The sequence below is a fragment of the Crocuta crocuta genome, unplaced genomic scaffold, assembly GCF_008692635.1.
Source record: "Crocuta crocuta isolate KB4526 unplaced genomic scaffold, BGI_CrCroc_1.0 scaffold288, whole genome shotgun sequence".
NCBI lineage: Eukaryota > Metazoa > Chordata > Mammalia > Carnivora > Hyaenidae > Crocuta > Crocuta crocuta.
The window spans coordinates 3,210,081-3,227,989 of NW_027532607.1; the positions used below are offsets into that span (position 1 = coordinate 3,210,081).

The window sequence follows — 17,909 nt, forward strand, 5'->3', positions numbered from 1 at the left end:
AAATGAAATCTAAGCCGTGTCTTTATAAATTATGTTGATGATAACCACAGACTGACTGTTAGGGTAGAATTCTTTTAAAGCTCTATTAAGTCATTATTATGAAGTTAAAAAGGCACTCAAAAGCGATGCATTAGCCTGCTTTATTGTATATTACGATCGTAGCATGTATTACTGCCTCTATCACTTAAGATTTCTCTCAAGTGTTCATCATGTACTTAACTTTCTGGAAGATTCCAAGAGTAGGCACAATGACACTGCACTAGTGCTTTTCTATAAAAGAGATGGACCTGCAACCGATAAGGTACTATTGTGAAAGCTGAAAACTGACCATCTAATAGCTTAGAAACCTTTTCTGTACATTTTGGGATGTTCTTAGGTACCACTAAGAATGCAGTAGGAAAACACCAAGTGTCTGGGAAGGAAAAGGTCAGCATAAGCACGTTCCCACCACACAGTTACGACCATGACTAACCTGCACATTGCAGTCCAATCTGGCTGAATGAAATGAATTCAGATACTTAGAAACCACACAAGTAGTTCTCAACTTTTTTTTTTTTTTTTTAAAAAACAGCAAAATTTCCACTTCCTTTATCCCCTCCCCAGCCTCCCACCCCCCTGAAGGCTTACTTGGAATCCCAATACACAAGACAGACAAAGTGGGAGCTGCTCTGGGGAAAGGGGGGAGGGGTGGGGAGTTAGTGGCTCCTGCTCAAAACCAATTAGGCCTTCCTCGCCCTCTCCGTCCCTCCTCTCGTAAACCATTACTTCTGAGGCGCCTCGCAGGAACCCCCTGGCTCTTGGACACAGACTGGAAACCAATCCATCAAATGAAAGAACACAAAGGACCTATTCCCTTGATAATTAAGCTGCAAAATTTAAACAGAGCTATCTCATTAAAATTTGCCCTTGATTCACATCAATGTAAGAAAAAAAAAAAATATATATATATATATAATAGTGCATATTTCTAAGTTGAATTAAAAAATTCATCCATGACTTCAGATGTTTTCAATCCCTCACTCCAGAATTTTGGCTGCCTTCTGGATCACACGACCTGCCCCACACCCGGACAGCTGAATCTGGACATTTCACAATCAGATGCTGATCAACACCCAGGGAACTGGGATTCCCTCACCTGCAAAACGAACTCTTCGGTTCTCAAGTAACTTATACCATAGATTTAGAATCACTATTTCTTCAGTAATCCTACCTCCTGCCCCATCCCACACCCACTTTATTAGGTAAAAACAGGATTTTCTATGCTTGCTAAATAAAATGTTTCCTTTTTTGTAATTTTAGCTGATTAAAACATCATGAGCAGCTAAACAAAGATTCTGGATGGTTTACTTGATAGAAACTCAGACCGTAATTGAAATATAGTATAAATTAGGTGCACTTGTCATAGGAGACTTTGGTTTGCAGAGAAACAGCATCTATATTAAAGATAAGCTGACCCAGCAGAAGAATGAAAAGCCCATCCCATCCACACGATCTGAGGAGCTATAAAAATGCAGTATTTCCATTTAAGATGAAAAGTAAATCCAAAATACCTGATCATATTGATTCAAGATTTAAAAATTAGGATTCTTAAAAGTCTCTTAAAAACAAGGAGCCCCTGAATGCATCTTACTGTATCAAATAAGCTACTAAATTTAGACTAGATGGTTACATCAGGAATCTGACAACCCAAATTCTGTAGCTGTGTTCCAGGAAATTCGTGCTCGAAAAATATACAAAAGACTCACTTAGGCTAGGTTGAAACATATAATGCTCTTAAAATATAATGCTTTGCTATAGAAAAATGTAATTAAACGTGTAAATGGCTTTTTTCTTAAAGATAATGATTCCTTTAGCCAATTGTTTACAAAGGTAGAATCATTCAAAATAATTTTATTTCTTTTTACAAAGAGCAAGTACAGGAACGGTTCAAAATCATGTATTCGATCCAAATGAAATGTGACGTGTACCGACTGCTGGAGCTGTGCTGATGTCTGAGAGCCTTGAAATCTGTGGAGCGATCTGAATAGGTTTTACCTTTTTATAAAAATAGTAGTAGTCTTTAAGTGTAGAATACTGCCTAACTCTGGAAATGTAGGAAAAGTCAGCATTCTTTAGGTTCAAGATATTAAGTTTAAATAGCAGCTGAGTGTGGCCTCATGGCAAAGCATAAAGACCTCTTTTTCTTCCTCGAAAAGGAATTTCAGAACTGTCCTCCCCTCACAGTGTCCTCAACTTTTTTTTGGGGGGGGGGCATTTTCCTGTATTTCAGCATTCCAGGCAACTTTGCTGAGAGGAGGCTGTCGGTCAGGGTATAAATAGAGTCCGGGGTAAATCCGTGAAGCTCATCATTCCACAGCAAACCCACATGTCTCTTCGATGGCTGTTAGCAGCTTTTCGTATAACTTTTCATAGCTTTCGTAGGGCGGAATGTCTATTCGATTGAAGCTGAAAATAAGCAAATCAGATTTGACACAGTTTATTCAAAGTCAGCAAACCGGCCTCACAAGCGTGTATTAATACGGTCACGTCACTTTTTGGGACACAAAGAAAATTACAAAAGTCTGTATTTCTCTAAAGCAGAAACTGCCACTTTTAGGTTTTCCAACCAATTTCTGAATAATCTTAAGCCACTTAAAAGCTGCTTATCATTCTGTTTAGAGGTCCTTTTAGTATTAAGAACAGTAAATGAAACATCAAACCGGTTTAGAACGAACACGCACATACATGGAAGGACAGGAAAGCTCACCACGTGTGGGCCTTTGGCAGGTTGTTGGTGCAGGCGTCGATCTGGTGAATGGTGAAGAGTCGTGGGCCTGCGGCGCCTGCAAAACAAGCACGTGTGCGTCACGTCACCGCAGGCGCCCGCACCGGCCTCCAGAACCTCGGAATAAAGCTGGTACGGAAACCACAGGACCTAGGGATGGGGATACTGGTGACTCCGCACAAACCGCCAAGGGCAGCAGGAAAAGAACCTGGGTTCTGAAAGCTGGAAATGACCTTGGAGAACACTGGATTCCTTAATACGCTAGCATTTCAGTTCGAGAAAAAGTCCAGGCTAGAAATCCTTCACCAACTTCTATCTTCTATAAAAAACCAATGTGCCGAAAGTATGAGACAAAAAGTAAATGAACAAATCCAAGCTCAAGATTCAAAAAGATGACACCCTAAATACAAATTCAGGTTTCATGCTTCAAACTTGGCCGGGAACAAAAGATTAGCAGCCTATGGAAAAAGTCTCAGTTACCGTGAGATGCCCCATCAAAGGGTATGCAAAATACAGCTCCACTTTACACATCTGGGTTGTCTGCTCTCCAAACAGGGAACGAGAGCACAACTCCAAGTGCGCTTTCCCCACGGGCTTCTGACAGGCGCACTGGGGCCACGGTACTGCTGAATTAGGTACCCGTCTTGCTCTGTATGTCCTCAGTCACCGCCAGCGGCTTCGGAGGTAAAGGAAGCAGCTGCCCCCACCTGAAGCTCCGCCATCATGAGCGATATTNCCATTCTTACAGATGGACTAGGTCTGTAAATAAACGGTACGTCAGGCAATAATGAAAGTGCTCTGGCCAAACAAACAGCTTCCACAACTCATGCTGCCTCTTTCTATTAAAAGAACAAAGAAGTAGAGGGGAGAGGCATCCCATGTGGGTGCAAGTTTTGCAGGGTTGAGGTGTGAAGCTGGGTGGACGCGGACCAGCTTTCCCTACAGAAAGGTGCAACGCGAGTTAAGAGCAAGGTGCCCAGAAAAGGCAAGGCGAGCGTCGGCACCCATGGTCTCCAGCGTGCGGCACTCACTACAAGCACAGAGAACCCTGGCAGGAGAGGCTCCGGGGAGAGAACCAAGGAGAGGAAGGAGAAGGTATCAAGATCCGAGAGTTACAGATACTAAACAGAACAAAGAGAATCTGTTTCTAAGCCCGTGGTTCATAAACTATGGAAACCAAACAGCGACGCCCTCCCCCAACCCCCCGGATGCGGCATCACGTGCTCTTCCGGCTCCTCTACCTTGTAAGGCCTTGAAGCCCTGCAGAGGCACTCTAGAAGATCCCGTCACAAACTGAAGTAACCGTGCTCTTCGCTCTTCATCAAAAAACTCCACAGCTTTCCAGAACCACTTGACAACGTTGCTGTCGGGTGTGCAGTGTTTTAACCGGGTGTTTACCTTCCAGTCATTAACGTCGATCTTTCCAAGTCCACAAATAATGAGCTGTTAAAATATTGCACAACTAATGAGCCAATGGAAATCCAAGTCAAGCCAAAAGTTCCTCAAAACAGAACCTTCAATTTGTAGTGCTGGCTCTTATATGGTGGCTCTTAATCAGCAAGGGTACACATCATAATCCTCTAGAAAGCTTTTCAAAATATACACCCCATCAGGTCCCATGCTCAGAGATTCGGATTCTGGGAGTCTGGGGCGATGTGAGGGACCTGGATTTGAAAAGCTCCCCGGGTCCCTGCTTACTGCACGTCCCTCCCCAGGGTCTGAGAACCACCACTCTCCTCAACACGACAAGACCAAAGTTCTGAAGTTTCACCAAATTCTAAATTCTGTTTCATGGACAGCAACTGGACTCAAAGAGTAAATACAGTGTATATGTGCCTTCCTTACTACCTGCATCGTACCATTCTGGGCTGTAACAGGTATTCGCTTTGGGGTTTGGGCAATTCAGTTCACCTCCCTTGGCCAGCCATTTCCTCCACTGACATGTGGCAGGAACAGTTGCCCCACAACACCCTGTGAAAGAGCCATATTGCTCAGGAGCTCAAGAGATGGTGCTGAATAAGCAGTTCTGCTCATCTTCAAGTTGTATCAAAGTACGAAATACATGCCTGTACTGACAGAGAACTCTGCTTGACATCCTGATGCAGCGTCAGCCAAGATGAGCCGTATCTAACTCACTCTGATGCTATCGATACTCACACCTGCTTAGGGCCCAAGACTCACTCACCTCAATAACATACTTAGAAAAGTGAATGATGATAATGTATAAGTAAAGCATAAGGTAACCTGCAAATCCTGAATTTTATAATTAGTTCTTGCTAATCCCATATAACACACATATACATATATAAACATACATACATACACACTTTTTTAATACAAATTTTTTAATTTCATTAGCAGTAGAAAGTATGTAATAAATCCTAAGTCTACTGAATAAAATCTTCACGAAAGCTTTCAAAGGTTTCTGGAAAGATTACTAAATCACAGCCACACTAAACAGGGAGGTAGTGATACAAATAGCATTACAGAAGCATTTATAACACAAAAGATATCTCCTAAATTACCAGAGGAATGGTAATTATAAGGCCAAATTCCTCATTCATTGTATGAACAGATAAAAATAGACTGTATTTCAACTTTGCTACCATTCTTGCTATGTTTTCTTCCTCTTCCTAACCACTTCCTTCCGGCCATTTCACTAATGAATAGCTCAATCACGAAAGGAATGGGGATGATACGGAGTCAAACCAATCTTTTGAGATTTGCTACCAGGTCTGTTAACAGATTTAGTTTAGAAAGGACACTGAAGTTAATGAATAAAATCATGTTTTACATTTATTTGCAGATTTCAAATATATATACTATCCCTAGCCACTAATTAAAATAAGCCCCTGGAAGAATAAAACCTCACTGTTTTCTCAAAGTAGTTCAGTGGAAATTCAGATGTATTTGGTTAAAGTTCTTAATTATAAAACCAGACCAAAGGTGCTTTAAGGACCAGCTTTAACAAAAACAAAGACAAAACAGTTAACTGTTTATTACTGCTACTGTTAGTAATGAATATTTCCAAAGAGAGGAGAGATGTTTAGATGCAGTTTATCCTTAGTATTTTAATTACTGCCTCTATGATCTCGACTATCAAATGCTTTTTTGCAAAAGTTAATGTAAATCCAATTGAGACTTGGCTTCTAATTCAAACAAATTGCAATATGGTAGAGACAAAGTAACAAAGCTGTATTTAATTAAATCAACAGCCACTTAATTAGGGAAAAGAAAACAACATTAGAAGAATGTACAACCAAGACAGGAAATCGGTTGAAAATAAGGAAGGATAATATGGACAAATAAGTTAAGAATGTTCACAGTATAAGAGAGACAGCTTACTTGTAACAATTCCAAAGCAGGAAAGACTTGCCGTGAATACTATTCTCACAGCAGCGCACCATGAAACTTCTAAAGCACCAGCAATACGGCTTCCTTCTAAAACTCAGTTAACAGAAAATTCCCAACCTTTCCTTGTTACACTAAATGATGTCATAACATTAATACACTGACCTCTAACTCCTTCTCATCAAATGTCTTCAGCAGATGCTGTGGAATTACTTCATTAAATCCCTTCTGCAGAGCCAGGAACTGCGCCTCAATGCCTCGTAAAAATCTCCAGTTCACGTAGAGCCTGTAAACATCGAGCAGGGGTTTCATGTGATCCAATGTATTCAGGTTTGGTAATGATTATGAATCTCTACGTTAGCCACACGGCGCATCACAAGCACCTGGCATTAAGAGTTTCGTCCAGAGTCTAAAGGAATCTCAGAGTCCCAAGTGTGCTGGAGCCTAAGCTGGGAAGCAGCTCACTGTACGTTAAAAGGTGGAAACCTTCCACTAACAAAGCAACTCTGCAAATCAGGGAGAGGGTGGGTCAACGGCAAGGCAGCTAGAGATTCGATGGGTCTGGAGTTAAAATCTGGATGAAACTGGGGTGCCTGGGTGGTTCACTCGGGTTAGCATCCGACTTAAGCTCAGGTCATGATATCACAGTTTGTGGGTTTGAGCCCCGCATCGGGCTCTGTGCTGACAGCTCAGAGCCTGTTTCGGATTCTGTGTCTCCCTCTCTCTCTGCCCCTTCCCCACTCATTCTCTGTCTCTCAAAACTGAATAAATGTTAAAAAAAAAAAAAAAAAAAATTTTTTTTAATCTGGATGAAACCTTTTTCTGAATTCCAGCATGCATGCCACCAACCAGAAAAAACAGCCCATGCAACCAAAACTGGTTATTTTTCTAGTTTTGCTTGAAAATGTCATCTGAGGGTGTTGGGTGTTTTGCTTCTATTTTGGGGGGTGGTGGGTAGGGGAAGAGGAGGTAAAGACACTCCTCATATCCAAAATGAGATCAGTAAAAGCCAAGACTGTGCACTTTCTGATTAAATATTCTGTTCCCTGGAGGCTTTATAAAAACTGGAAGATGTAATTAAATAAGTATATAAGTAAAATAAAAAGTACAATAAATAAAATTTTAAAAGCATACCAAACTGTATCTAATGTGTAGCTTCATTTATATTTTTTACTTGGACTTATAATTCAATTGCCTTTAAAAAAAAATCAGTCTACCCAGGAAAACTTCGCCATCTCAAAAATCTCAGAACTATTCATTCATCTGCCAAATATGTCAACATCTCCTCTTAACTTGGAGAAACAATTCTCTACTTTAAGTAATAAGTTATTTAACATCAGATCCTTTGGTGGACCTCCTTTTAGTCTGTTTGAGAGGATGGCAAAATTACACATCCATCAAGTTTTCCCTGTAACCCTTTTCTGTCAAATTTGTATCTGGTAGGAGATAGGACAGCGTGCTAAAAGCATGACTGAGTCTTGGCACATGGGGTCTAGGACCCTAAAGTGACACATTACTGAAATTCAGGAAATTCCCATCCATTCTTTTCTTTTCCAAATTTGAAGTGTAATACACGCTTATTTTCTCTGTAAGGAAAAAGCAAACGTTAAATGTGGAGACAGAGTCTGCACTGAGAGCCCACCCTATTACCCTCTCCCCCCTCTGCTGCCACCTTTATCCCAGGCCAACACGTGACCTGCTATGCAGTCTCCCTGGACATCTTCTGCATAATTATAAAACAACAGACTTTTTTCTCATAGAATTCTTATAAAACTTGCTTGAAAAAAAAAGTTGTGGGTTTTGTTGTTGTTGTTTTCAGTAATCTCTACATCCACTGTGGGGCTTTAATTCACAACCCCGAGATCAAAAATCACATGCTCTTCCAAATGAGCCAGCGAGGCGCCCCTAAAACTTGCTTTCTAAATCTGACATCTTCTATCTGTCTGTCTGTCTATCTATCTATTTGAGAGAGAGATAAGAGAGCAAGTGAGGGAGGGACAGAGAGCGAAGAAAGAGAGAAACCCAAGCAGGCTCCGCGCTGTCAGCACAGAGCCAATGCCCTGCTCAAACTCATGAACCGTGAGACCATGACCTGGGCTGAAATTAACAGGTGGATGCCTAATTGACTGAACCACCCAGGTGTCCCAGACAGTCTCTTTCTTCTAAATATCCATATAATATTCTGTTGAATGTATGTATTTAATCATTTTCCCCTAAAAACATTTCATCAGTTTTCAGCTGTTTTCACAAATAATATTTAATTGAACATCCTTATTTATATTTCTTTAATTGTGTTTCCATAGACTAGATTCCTAAAAACGGGACTGCTGGTTAAAAGGCAGATGCATTTTCATTTTGACAGGCGGGGGATATTCACCACTACACTAACGAGGATGCATTTTCATTTTAGTAGCTGTTACCGAACTGCTTTCCAAAAAAGCTATTCCAGCAGACTGTTGGGCCTCACGTGTCAACCAGGAAAATTTAAGCCAATGAGACTTAAAGAAATTTGTGCGTATATACAGTAAAACAAAGCACAAACTCCCACATCTGATTACCATGGTTTTAAGTTTAGAAGAACTTTAGTTACCACACGCCAAATGATCTAACCCAATACTTCTAAATTCCACAATCACCAGGTGATTATATAAAATTTGAAGGCTATTTTCTCATATTTATGCCTTAAACTCACAACGTGCTTACTTCTAAACAGGACGGGTGCTACTGCCCCAGGACAGAAGTGCTGGCAGCTGGCCACGGCAGCTGCACAACCAGCCGCATGCACGTCCCTGGATGTTCCTGCCTCTGTACAGCCCCTCTTCCACACAAGCCTGCGCTGCCTCGTGACTCACTTTAACAGAAAGAACACAGCAGAGATGATCTGGCCAGTTCTAGGCTTAGGCCTTAAAGAGATCTGACAACTGCTCTTGTGCTCCAGGAAGCCAGCCACTCCATAAGAAGTCTGGCTATCTTGCTGAGAAGAGAGATGCCATGGGGACAATTAAGAAGCCTCAGGTAGGTGAACTTGGGTGGCTTAGTCGGTTGAGCATCGGGCTCCACACTGACCATGGAGTCTGCTTGGGATTCTCTCTCTTGTTGCCCCTCCCCTGCTCACACTCTCGCTCTTAAAAAAATAAAATTTTTAAAAAGGTGGGTCCTCAGGTACCACTTGGGGATAACCAGGGAGGCCCCGCCTACAGTGAGACCTAGACCCCAGATGGAGACCCAGTGGCCATTCCAGCCAGTCCCCAGCCATCTGAGCCATCCTAGCTGAGGCATCAGATATGTGAATAAAGAGGCCATCTTGATGTGACCCCCAGGTGACACCACAGGGAGGAGGAGAACGCTGGCCCTGTTGTTCTCTAACCTTATTAGTGACCCACGGAATTGTGAGAAAAAAGAAATGGTGGTTGCTTTTAAGCCACTCAATTCTGCGGAGGCCTACTTTGCAGCAGTAAGTAACACTACCTAAATACTTCGGTATTTCTCCATATGGCCACTCATGAGCATTAAAACAATTCTCATGCTTGAAAACACAGAAGTGGGTACCTGACATATTCTTTTTTATTTTCTTCAGTAACAGGGATACTCTTGCCATTTGGTTTAAGTTCATGCTGAATAATCTCACCATATGCATTATGTTCGACACAGAAGGTATGGTCCAAAACACCTGTAATATCATTCTCACTAGAAAACGAAAAGAGAAAAGATATTTAACTAGAAAATCGAAAATACAGGTCCTACAGATCTCTTAAGTGGCAAGACAGATAAAATAAGACAGTTTTATAACATGACAAATTAGATCAGATTCGTTTTGCTAGTACTTATGCTATCATACCTCCCAGTTCTTGCACAGAAAAGTCAAAGAGCTTTAACTTTCATCAACACAGGAAACATTTCACTTCCTGAGTAAGGGCAAAGAGCTCTGGCCAAAGCTGGGCTTTATAGGGAAAACTTCAGATATGTTTAGCTTTCAGGTAAGAAGCCTTGTTTTTTGTTTTTTATTTCTTTTTAATGTTTTATTCATTTCTGAGAGAGAGAGAGACAGCGTGAGCAGGGGAGGGTCAGAGAGAGAGGGAGATATAGAATCGGAAGCAGGCTCCAGGCTCTGAGCTGGCAGTCAGCACAGAGCCCGACATGGGGCTCAAACCCACGAACCGTGAGATCACGACCTGAGCTGAAGTCGGACGCTTAACTGACTGAGCCACCCAGGCGCCCCAAGAAGCCTTATTTGAATCCGGGTATCCCAAGAGCAACTAAATGCCTGAGGATCTCAATAGAAAGCTACTCATGTATTTGGTAAAAATAAGTTTGGCAATGTATACTCATAAATAAATATTCTGACAAAATAGAATTCTTACAGATCCCCTTTTAAAGTATGGTTTCAACAATCACAAATTCAGCAGGAATTCACTATTCTTACCATGTGGGACTGGAACAGAACTTATATCATGTCAAGGAAATCATTACATGTGGTAATTTTTAAAACAGAATATACTACTTTTTTTTCCTTTTAGAGTAGTAACACTAATTTTTAGGAATCTGAAATACACAGGAAAGCAACAGAAAGAGGGAAAGTCGTATGTGGCCCTAACACTCAGATAATCTCAATATTTTCTGTGCATCATTTAAAAAACTTTTTTTTTTTAAAGTACATCCATTTTGATGGGGTGCCTGGGTGGCTCAGTTGATTAAGTGTCTGACTTCAGCTCAGGTCATGATCTCACAGCTCATGGTTCAAGCCTGACATTGGGCTCTGTGCTGACAGCTAAGAGGCTGGAGCCTGCCCTGGATTCTGTGTCTCCCTCTCTCTCTGCCCCTCCCCCACTTGCACATGCAGGGGTGCTCTCTCTCAAAAATAAACATTAGGGGCACCTGGGTGGCTCAGTCAGTTAAGCGTCCAACTTTAGCTCAGGTCACGATCCCATGGTTCGTAGGTTCGAGCCCCANTTTTAGAAATAAAAATAAATAATAAACATTAAAAAATTTCTTTAAAAAGTACATCCATTTTGAAACACACATCTTTTTTTTTAAGGCTCACATTCTAACTATAATGAACAGATACAAGACTCAATACATACAGTATCCACACCAAACTGTTGTGAAGATCTGGATCAACTAACTCCATGTCATCCAAAGTAATTGACTTCCCAAGCAACTGTTTATAAAAAGGCAATGTGAAACCACCATCAATATAATGTCCATGAAACACAGCCATTCCCATTATTCGTCCAACAAAGTGGAAATATGATAAATGTTCCTGAAATTGAGAAAAGTTTACACATAAATACTCAATTAGGTACTATGCAGGGAATTTTTAATAGAAATTAAGCAACATTCATCTTTTTTATAAGTAACAACTTATACATTCTACAACTTATTTATATGGAGTAGGCTATCATATCAAAGATATGTCATAATCATTAGGGAGAATTTCTATAGCGCATGTTCAGGATTCTCTCCATTGCTAAAATATTACACCAGGGACAATGCTTCTCCCAGAGAGTACAGTCACTTTGTGAAAATGATCTTCAGAAATGAAGTCCAAACTACACTCCCATTATAGTTTCATGAAACCACTCACTGATCTGTTCTCTTCCTCGCCTATCTCACCTGCTGAGCCCTTTACAATCCTGGCTCTGTCATAGAAAAGTTTTCAATCCTAAACCTCCTATTTCCTTGAACTTAACCAGAAACTGAACTTCAAAACATCACAGATTTAAGAGCACAGAGTCTAATTCTGCCAAGCTACTACCTATGCATATTAGGGCAGATTACTTAATCCCTATAGGGCTCATTTTCCAATTCTGGAAAAATGAGTGTGAGAACAGCATCTCGGGGCACCTGGGTGGCTCAGTGGGTTAAGCATCCGAGTCTTGGTTTTGGCACAGGTCATGATCTCACAGTTTATGGGATCAAGCCCCACGTTGGACTCTGCACTCACAGCATGGAGCCTGCTTGAGATTCTCTCTCAATCTCTTTCTCTCTCTGACCTTCCCTTGTTCATCATGTTTCTCCTCCTCTCTCCCTCGCTCTCTCTCAAAATATATAAACATAAAAAAAAAACCAACAATATCTCAAGCAGGTCTCTAAACAGAGTAAAATGAGAAGCCACAGCCCCTGGCACTGGACTGGCACACAATAAACACTCCACAAACACAAGCTCTAATTACTACAGTGGCAGTAATGGGCTCCCATGCACAATCTTCACCTAAAATCTTTCCAATTTTATAAAGGATTGCTGCAATGAATCTAACATTTCTACCATGTTTGGATGTATTTGTATATCATGATAAACTGTTAGTTGGTTATTTGCATTTTAAACTCTTTTTACTTCTCCAGGTAATAAGTAATCTTTAAGCTCTTAAAAAAAAATTTTTTTTGAGAGACAGCAAGCACAAGCAAGGGAGGGGCAGAGGGAGAGTGAGGGAGAGAATCTTAAGCAGCCTCCACTCCCACCATGGAGCCTGACATGGGGCTTCATCTCATGACTGTGAGATCACGACCAGAGCTGAAATCAGACCAACTAAGCCAAACCAGGGGCCCCTTAAGCTCCTCTTTAAACCTCTCTTGTATCTTAAAAATAGCTTTTGTTTCTTTTCAAAAGAAACATTTAGAAAGTATTGACAAGCAAAAACAAAAAATCACCCATAATCTAATACCCAGAAATAACTTCCATCAATATTATAGTATAGAGCTTTTTCAATGTTTGTAAACCCACATATTTAGCAAAATTGTATCACACTGTTCTGTAACCTTATTTTCACTTAATATATCATGAATAACATCTTTATATGTCATTAACTACTGTCCCATAGTATCATTTTAGTGGCTATATAATATGCCATTCTATGGAAAGTTAACAGACATAACATAAAAACAACAAATTAATAAAAGCTACTAACTTTTGTTGAGTGCTTAATAATATATAATAGGGTTAACAATGTACAGCACCATGCTTAATACCTAATGTGCAGGGTCCCATTTAATTGTCACAACGCTTCTCTGAGTGTCAAGCTAAGTTTATTATTATTAGCAATGATAAAACCGAGGCTTAATCACAAAGCTAGTATAGGATCCGGATATGATCTCACATCTTTCTAATTCCAGAACCTAACCTCTTAAGCCATTACTGTAATTCTGCCTCATGTCATAATTTACTCAGTCCCTCTCTTATGGACAGTGATGTTGCTTCCAGACAGGACTACTATAGACAGTGATGCAGTAAACATCCTGGAGCACAAACTACCGCACATACCCATAATCACTTACTTGAGAAAATCTTCTAAAGACAACTTGCTGTTGTGACTAGGACAAGGACAGTAATCCTTCATCTTAAATCACACTGACTTTTCAACATCAAAAGCACTGCAGGTCACAGGTTAATTCACATCGTCATAACCACCAATCTTACCGGATTGACTGCAGAATCCGGATTGATCTGCAATGTGTAGATATCATCCCTTGAATACTGGAAGAGGCCATAGTAAGGATTCAACATTTCATGTGACAACAGATATAACCACTCCCTAGAAAGCAAGATGGGACACAAGAAATTTTTTGTTGATGAATTTTTTATTAAGATATGCTAGTAATTAATCATTTCAGCAAGGAAATTTTTAAATAAAAGAACATAAAGCACTAACTAGTTATATAAAATGGCACTGGAAAATTCTACCGTGCCCTAAAAGCAAATGAAAATTTCTGTTTTACTAAACTGAAGTCACTTCTCACTCAATTTTGGGCAATTTTATGACATTTCAGTATCAGAAAGGATAAAAGTATTATTCAGAAGTGCCAACTACTCATTAGATGCTGCAGCCTAGTGGTCTGTTACTTTTAATTACTAAATAAATTTCTAATCCAGGATAAACAGAAAATGAAATGTTTTGTTTCAAAACATCTGTGTGCTCTATACTATCCTGGTCCTTTCCTATCATGGGCAGATTTATACTGGTTTATTCTGATACATAACAAAGCATTAGTTTACTCTCACTTTTGACAAGAGTGTGTTTTGTTGTTGGTATTGTTTAGTAAGGAAATTATCTCATTTCATCATCTTTTTTGTGTAAGCTTTAAAATACACCACAATAAAAGTATGAGTGGTCAGAGACTGCAAGGCATTTGGTACAGGTAGGAACACAGGGCAAGCCTGCATCTAGGGGTGGATTCCATACTACTCACTGGTTTCACGTGTACATGGGTGTTTTAAAAGCCACATAATAAACAGTACTATCACCTTAAATTTATTAAATTCCTTATTTTTTCAAAGTGTGAAGGATAACTGGTTATTCATCTTAAGGAAAGAAAAGCACTAGTCTAGGACGTGAAGAGATGTATTTCTAGGCTCAATTCTTGTCAGTCTTCCACTAGGAAAGCTATTTAAATAGGTCCTGATATTACAGATTAAACAGACTGACTAATATGTTTTTAGGAAATGTAGTGAAACACGATTAACAAGAAAAATGTCTCAGAGTTCTGTAAGTGATGGAGTCTAAATCAAATCACTACCATTTATGTAATACTTGAAAAATCCTAGAGATCAAAAAAAGGACATGGTCTCCATCTAAGCAAGCTCACCCACACACTTAACGCTTACCTGACATGTCTTCTATGCTTTTTTATGCATTAATCCCAATTTCTGTTTTACCTTGGTAAATATTTAGGGCATACACACAAGCAGACTCCAGCTACTCTGGGGCTCTACTATACAATAAAGACCAGAAGCAGCAGTCCACTGCCACATTTCATGTTGTCTGCCCAAACCCTGGCAGTAGTGAGGTTAAGAAATAAACAACATAAAAACCAAGTACTTATTTGACTTTACATATAATTACAGCTATTTAGATTCTATCAACAGATAATTAACAAGCTGTTCCCACAAGCATTCACATCTAGTGATGAGTAACTCGTAAGATTTCCACAGAAACTACCAAGTCCTAAGTGTGATGTACACATGATCAATTCTAAAGATCCAAACTAAAGAAACTATCCCATTTATAGGTAAAAAGGCCACAGAACAAAAATAAGTCTACAGGTGAAAACAAGTAGCACTTAGTAATCATTATGGGACTTGGTGGAAACACAAAGTTAATTTAGGCTATATTTAGATTGGGGGAAGCAAAGTATCATGATGGTCCTTAGGATGTTTCAGTACAGAAGCTTTGTTTCTGCCACGTTTACATAAAGTGAATTTTCACACCTGCAAAAAAAAATGTATGACTGTATCATAAATATTACCTTCTGTATGGAAATTTTTTTTAATGTTTATTTTTTAGAGAGAGAGAGAGAGACACACACACACACACACACACACACACAAATGAGAGCAGGAGAGGGACAGAAACAGAGGGAGACAAAGAATCTGAAGCAGGCTCCAGGCTCTGTGCTGTCAGCACAGAGCCCGTGCAGGGCTTGAACTCATGAACCGTGAGATCACAACCTGAGCCAAAGTCAGACACTCATCCAACTGAGCCACTCAGGTTCCCCTGTATGGAAACATTTTAGAAACCACTTATGACATACACATATGTTCACACACTTTACACATATTTTACACACTTACATGTACACACAAACATTATTTTAACAAGGTCAAAAAGCATGGCAATGGAAGCAAAGGAAAACAGCAATCAGTTTAGAATACAGGCTATTAAAATCTCAAGACGGCTCCTAACAATGTAAAGCAGAGAGAATAACACGTACTGAAGGAGAGAGACAGAGAAAACATAGGGCCCGCAGTTGCAGCCAGTTTTCGGAGAAAGTCACTGGGCTACGTGACCCATTAGGGAGTTCTCAATTACCCTTGTGGTGTCTCTACTTATCCCAACGCCAGCATGCATACATCTGTTAGGACAGTGTCTGTATTGCAAACATTTGGAAATGTTACACTAGAAAATAAATTATCAGAGAGAAGGTTCACCAGCAGAAGTATCTCAAACTTAGAATATAACCATATGTCATTTGCTCAGGAGCAAGTCTTTACCTGGCAACCCCTCCATAGTCAAGGCCTTCTTCTCCACGAAATTTTATCATTAATCGCTTCCACAGATCTTTTGGTCTCATTTTCATGACCTGCCGATACGATTCCTGAAAAAATTTTAATATATTATTGTGACTAGGTGCTTTTAACTTATTTAAACTGTCACATTTTGCTTACAAAATGTACATTTATTAAAATAAGATGAAACCTATTCAGTAATCCAATTAATAGATAAACTCTAAGTGTTTGAAACTCATGGAACTGCTAAAAACAAGATGGATATAGCTTAATACTACTGAAATTAATTCATTTGATAAATATTATATTAAAAGCCTAAGGGCAGGGGCGCCTGGGTGGCTTAGTCGGTTAAGCGTCCGACTTTCGCTTAGGTCATGATCTCGCGGTTCATGGGTTCGAGCCCCGCATCGGGCTCTGTGCTGACTGCCAGCTCAGAGCCTGGAGCCTGTTTCAGTCTGTGACTCCCTCTCTCTCTGACCCTCCCCTGCTCATGCTGTCTCTCTCTCTCTCTCTTCTGTAAATAAATAAAAACATTAAAAAAAAAATTAAAAAAAAAAAAAAAAGCCTAAGGGCAAAACTCCATATTTTAGTTCTATGAACCACAGCAATCACTACACTCACATTAAAAACAGAATCTGATTGGGGAGCCTAGGTGGCTCAGTCAGTTGCATGTCCAACTTCCTCAGGTCATGATTGCACGTCTTATGAGCTCAAGCTCCATATCGAGCTCTGCACTGACAGCCTGGAGCCTGCCCTGGATTCTGTGTCTCCCTCTCTCTCTGCCCCTCCCCCACTGATGCTCTGTCTCTCTCTCAAAAATAAAAATTAAAAATTTTTTAAAAAGGCAATTTCATAAAATTACCAAATTTTTAAAATACCAAATTTTTAAAAACTATTTGACCTAATTTTAGGTCAGAGGTACCAACAGAAAGTAAAACTGAGAAAAAGAAAGCTCAAAAGAACAAAACGACTCATTAATGTGATCTTCATTAAACCAGCATCCTCATATTATTTTAAAATACAAATGATTGACTTGCAAAGTCAGAGCTATTCCAACAGAAAAAGTTCAGGGGCGCCTGGGTGGCTCAGTTGGTTAAACGTCCGACTTTGGCTCAGGTCATGACCTCACTGTTCATGAGTTTGACCCCCATGTCGGGCTCTGTGCTGACAGCTCAGAGCCTGGAGCCTGTTTCAGATTCTGTCTCCCTCTCTCTCTGCCCCTCCCCCATTCGTGCTCTTGTCTCTCAAAAGTAATAAAATAATTTTTTAAAAAATTTTTAAGAAGAAAAAAGTTCATCCTTTAGGAAAAGGGTTATCAAATCCCCAAACATCTTTTGCCCACAAATCCTCTAATGGGTGGGAAACCCATGCCTTGGACCTCTAGGGCTATGACGTCCAAAGATAAAAGAATATACTAGAAAGGAAGATTTTTCAATAAATTAAAGAAGTAGTCCAAAAATAATTAAAATGATTTTTTTACTTAAGAGTCCCTCATCTTTTGGAAGAATTAGAAAGTAAGGGATAGGTACTATTTGTGGTCTTTTAAAGTTCATTAACAGGGCAGGGGCCCTCGTTCGGCTCAGTCGGTATGAGCAAGTGACTCTTGCTCCCAGGTTGTAATGTCACTCCCCTACCGAGTGAAAAGCTTACTATAAAAATACATATATAAAAATTCATTAACAAGTATTTGCGATGCAGAGACTAAGCTGAACCAACTGGAATATTTCACACTCTTCATCCCATTCTCTGATCTTACTGCTTTTATTCCCTACAACTAAAAAAGAAATTAGTGAA

At 39.9% G+C, this 17,909-nt stretch overlaps 1 protein-coding gene across 1 annotated transcript in view; it reads right to left on the reverse strand.

Annotated features, from left to right (window-relative positions):
• Positions 1-1,873: 1,873 nt before the first annotated feature.
• SMURF2 (SMAD specific E3 ubiquitin protein ligase 2) overlaps positions 1,874-17,909 on the reverse strand; it is a 61,905-nt gene continuing 45,869 nt past the window's right edge. Inside the window, exons 12-19 of the mRNA XM_077780358.1 lie at positions 16,101-16,204; positions 13,530-13,644; positions 11,197-11,375; positions 9,665-9,802; positions 6,281-6,401; positions 4,006-4,207; positions 2,747-2,822; positions 1,874-2,445 (exon numbers count right to left, since the gene is read on the reverse strand). Coding sequence (XP_077636484.1) covers positions 2,346-2,445; positions 2,747-2,822; positions 4,006-4,207; positions 6,281-6,401; positions 9,665-9,802; positions 11,197-11,375; positions 13,530-13,644; positions 16,101-16,204 — 1,035 coding nt within the window. The 3' untranslated portion in view covers positions 1,874-2,345. The remainder of the gene's footprint in view (positions 2,446-2,746; positions 2,823-4,005; positions 4,208-6,280; positions 6,402-9,664; positions 9,803-11,196; positions 11,376-13,529; positions 13,645-16,100; positions 16,205-17,909) is intronic.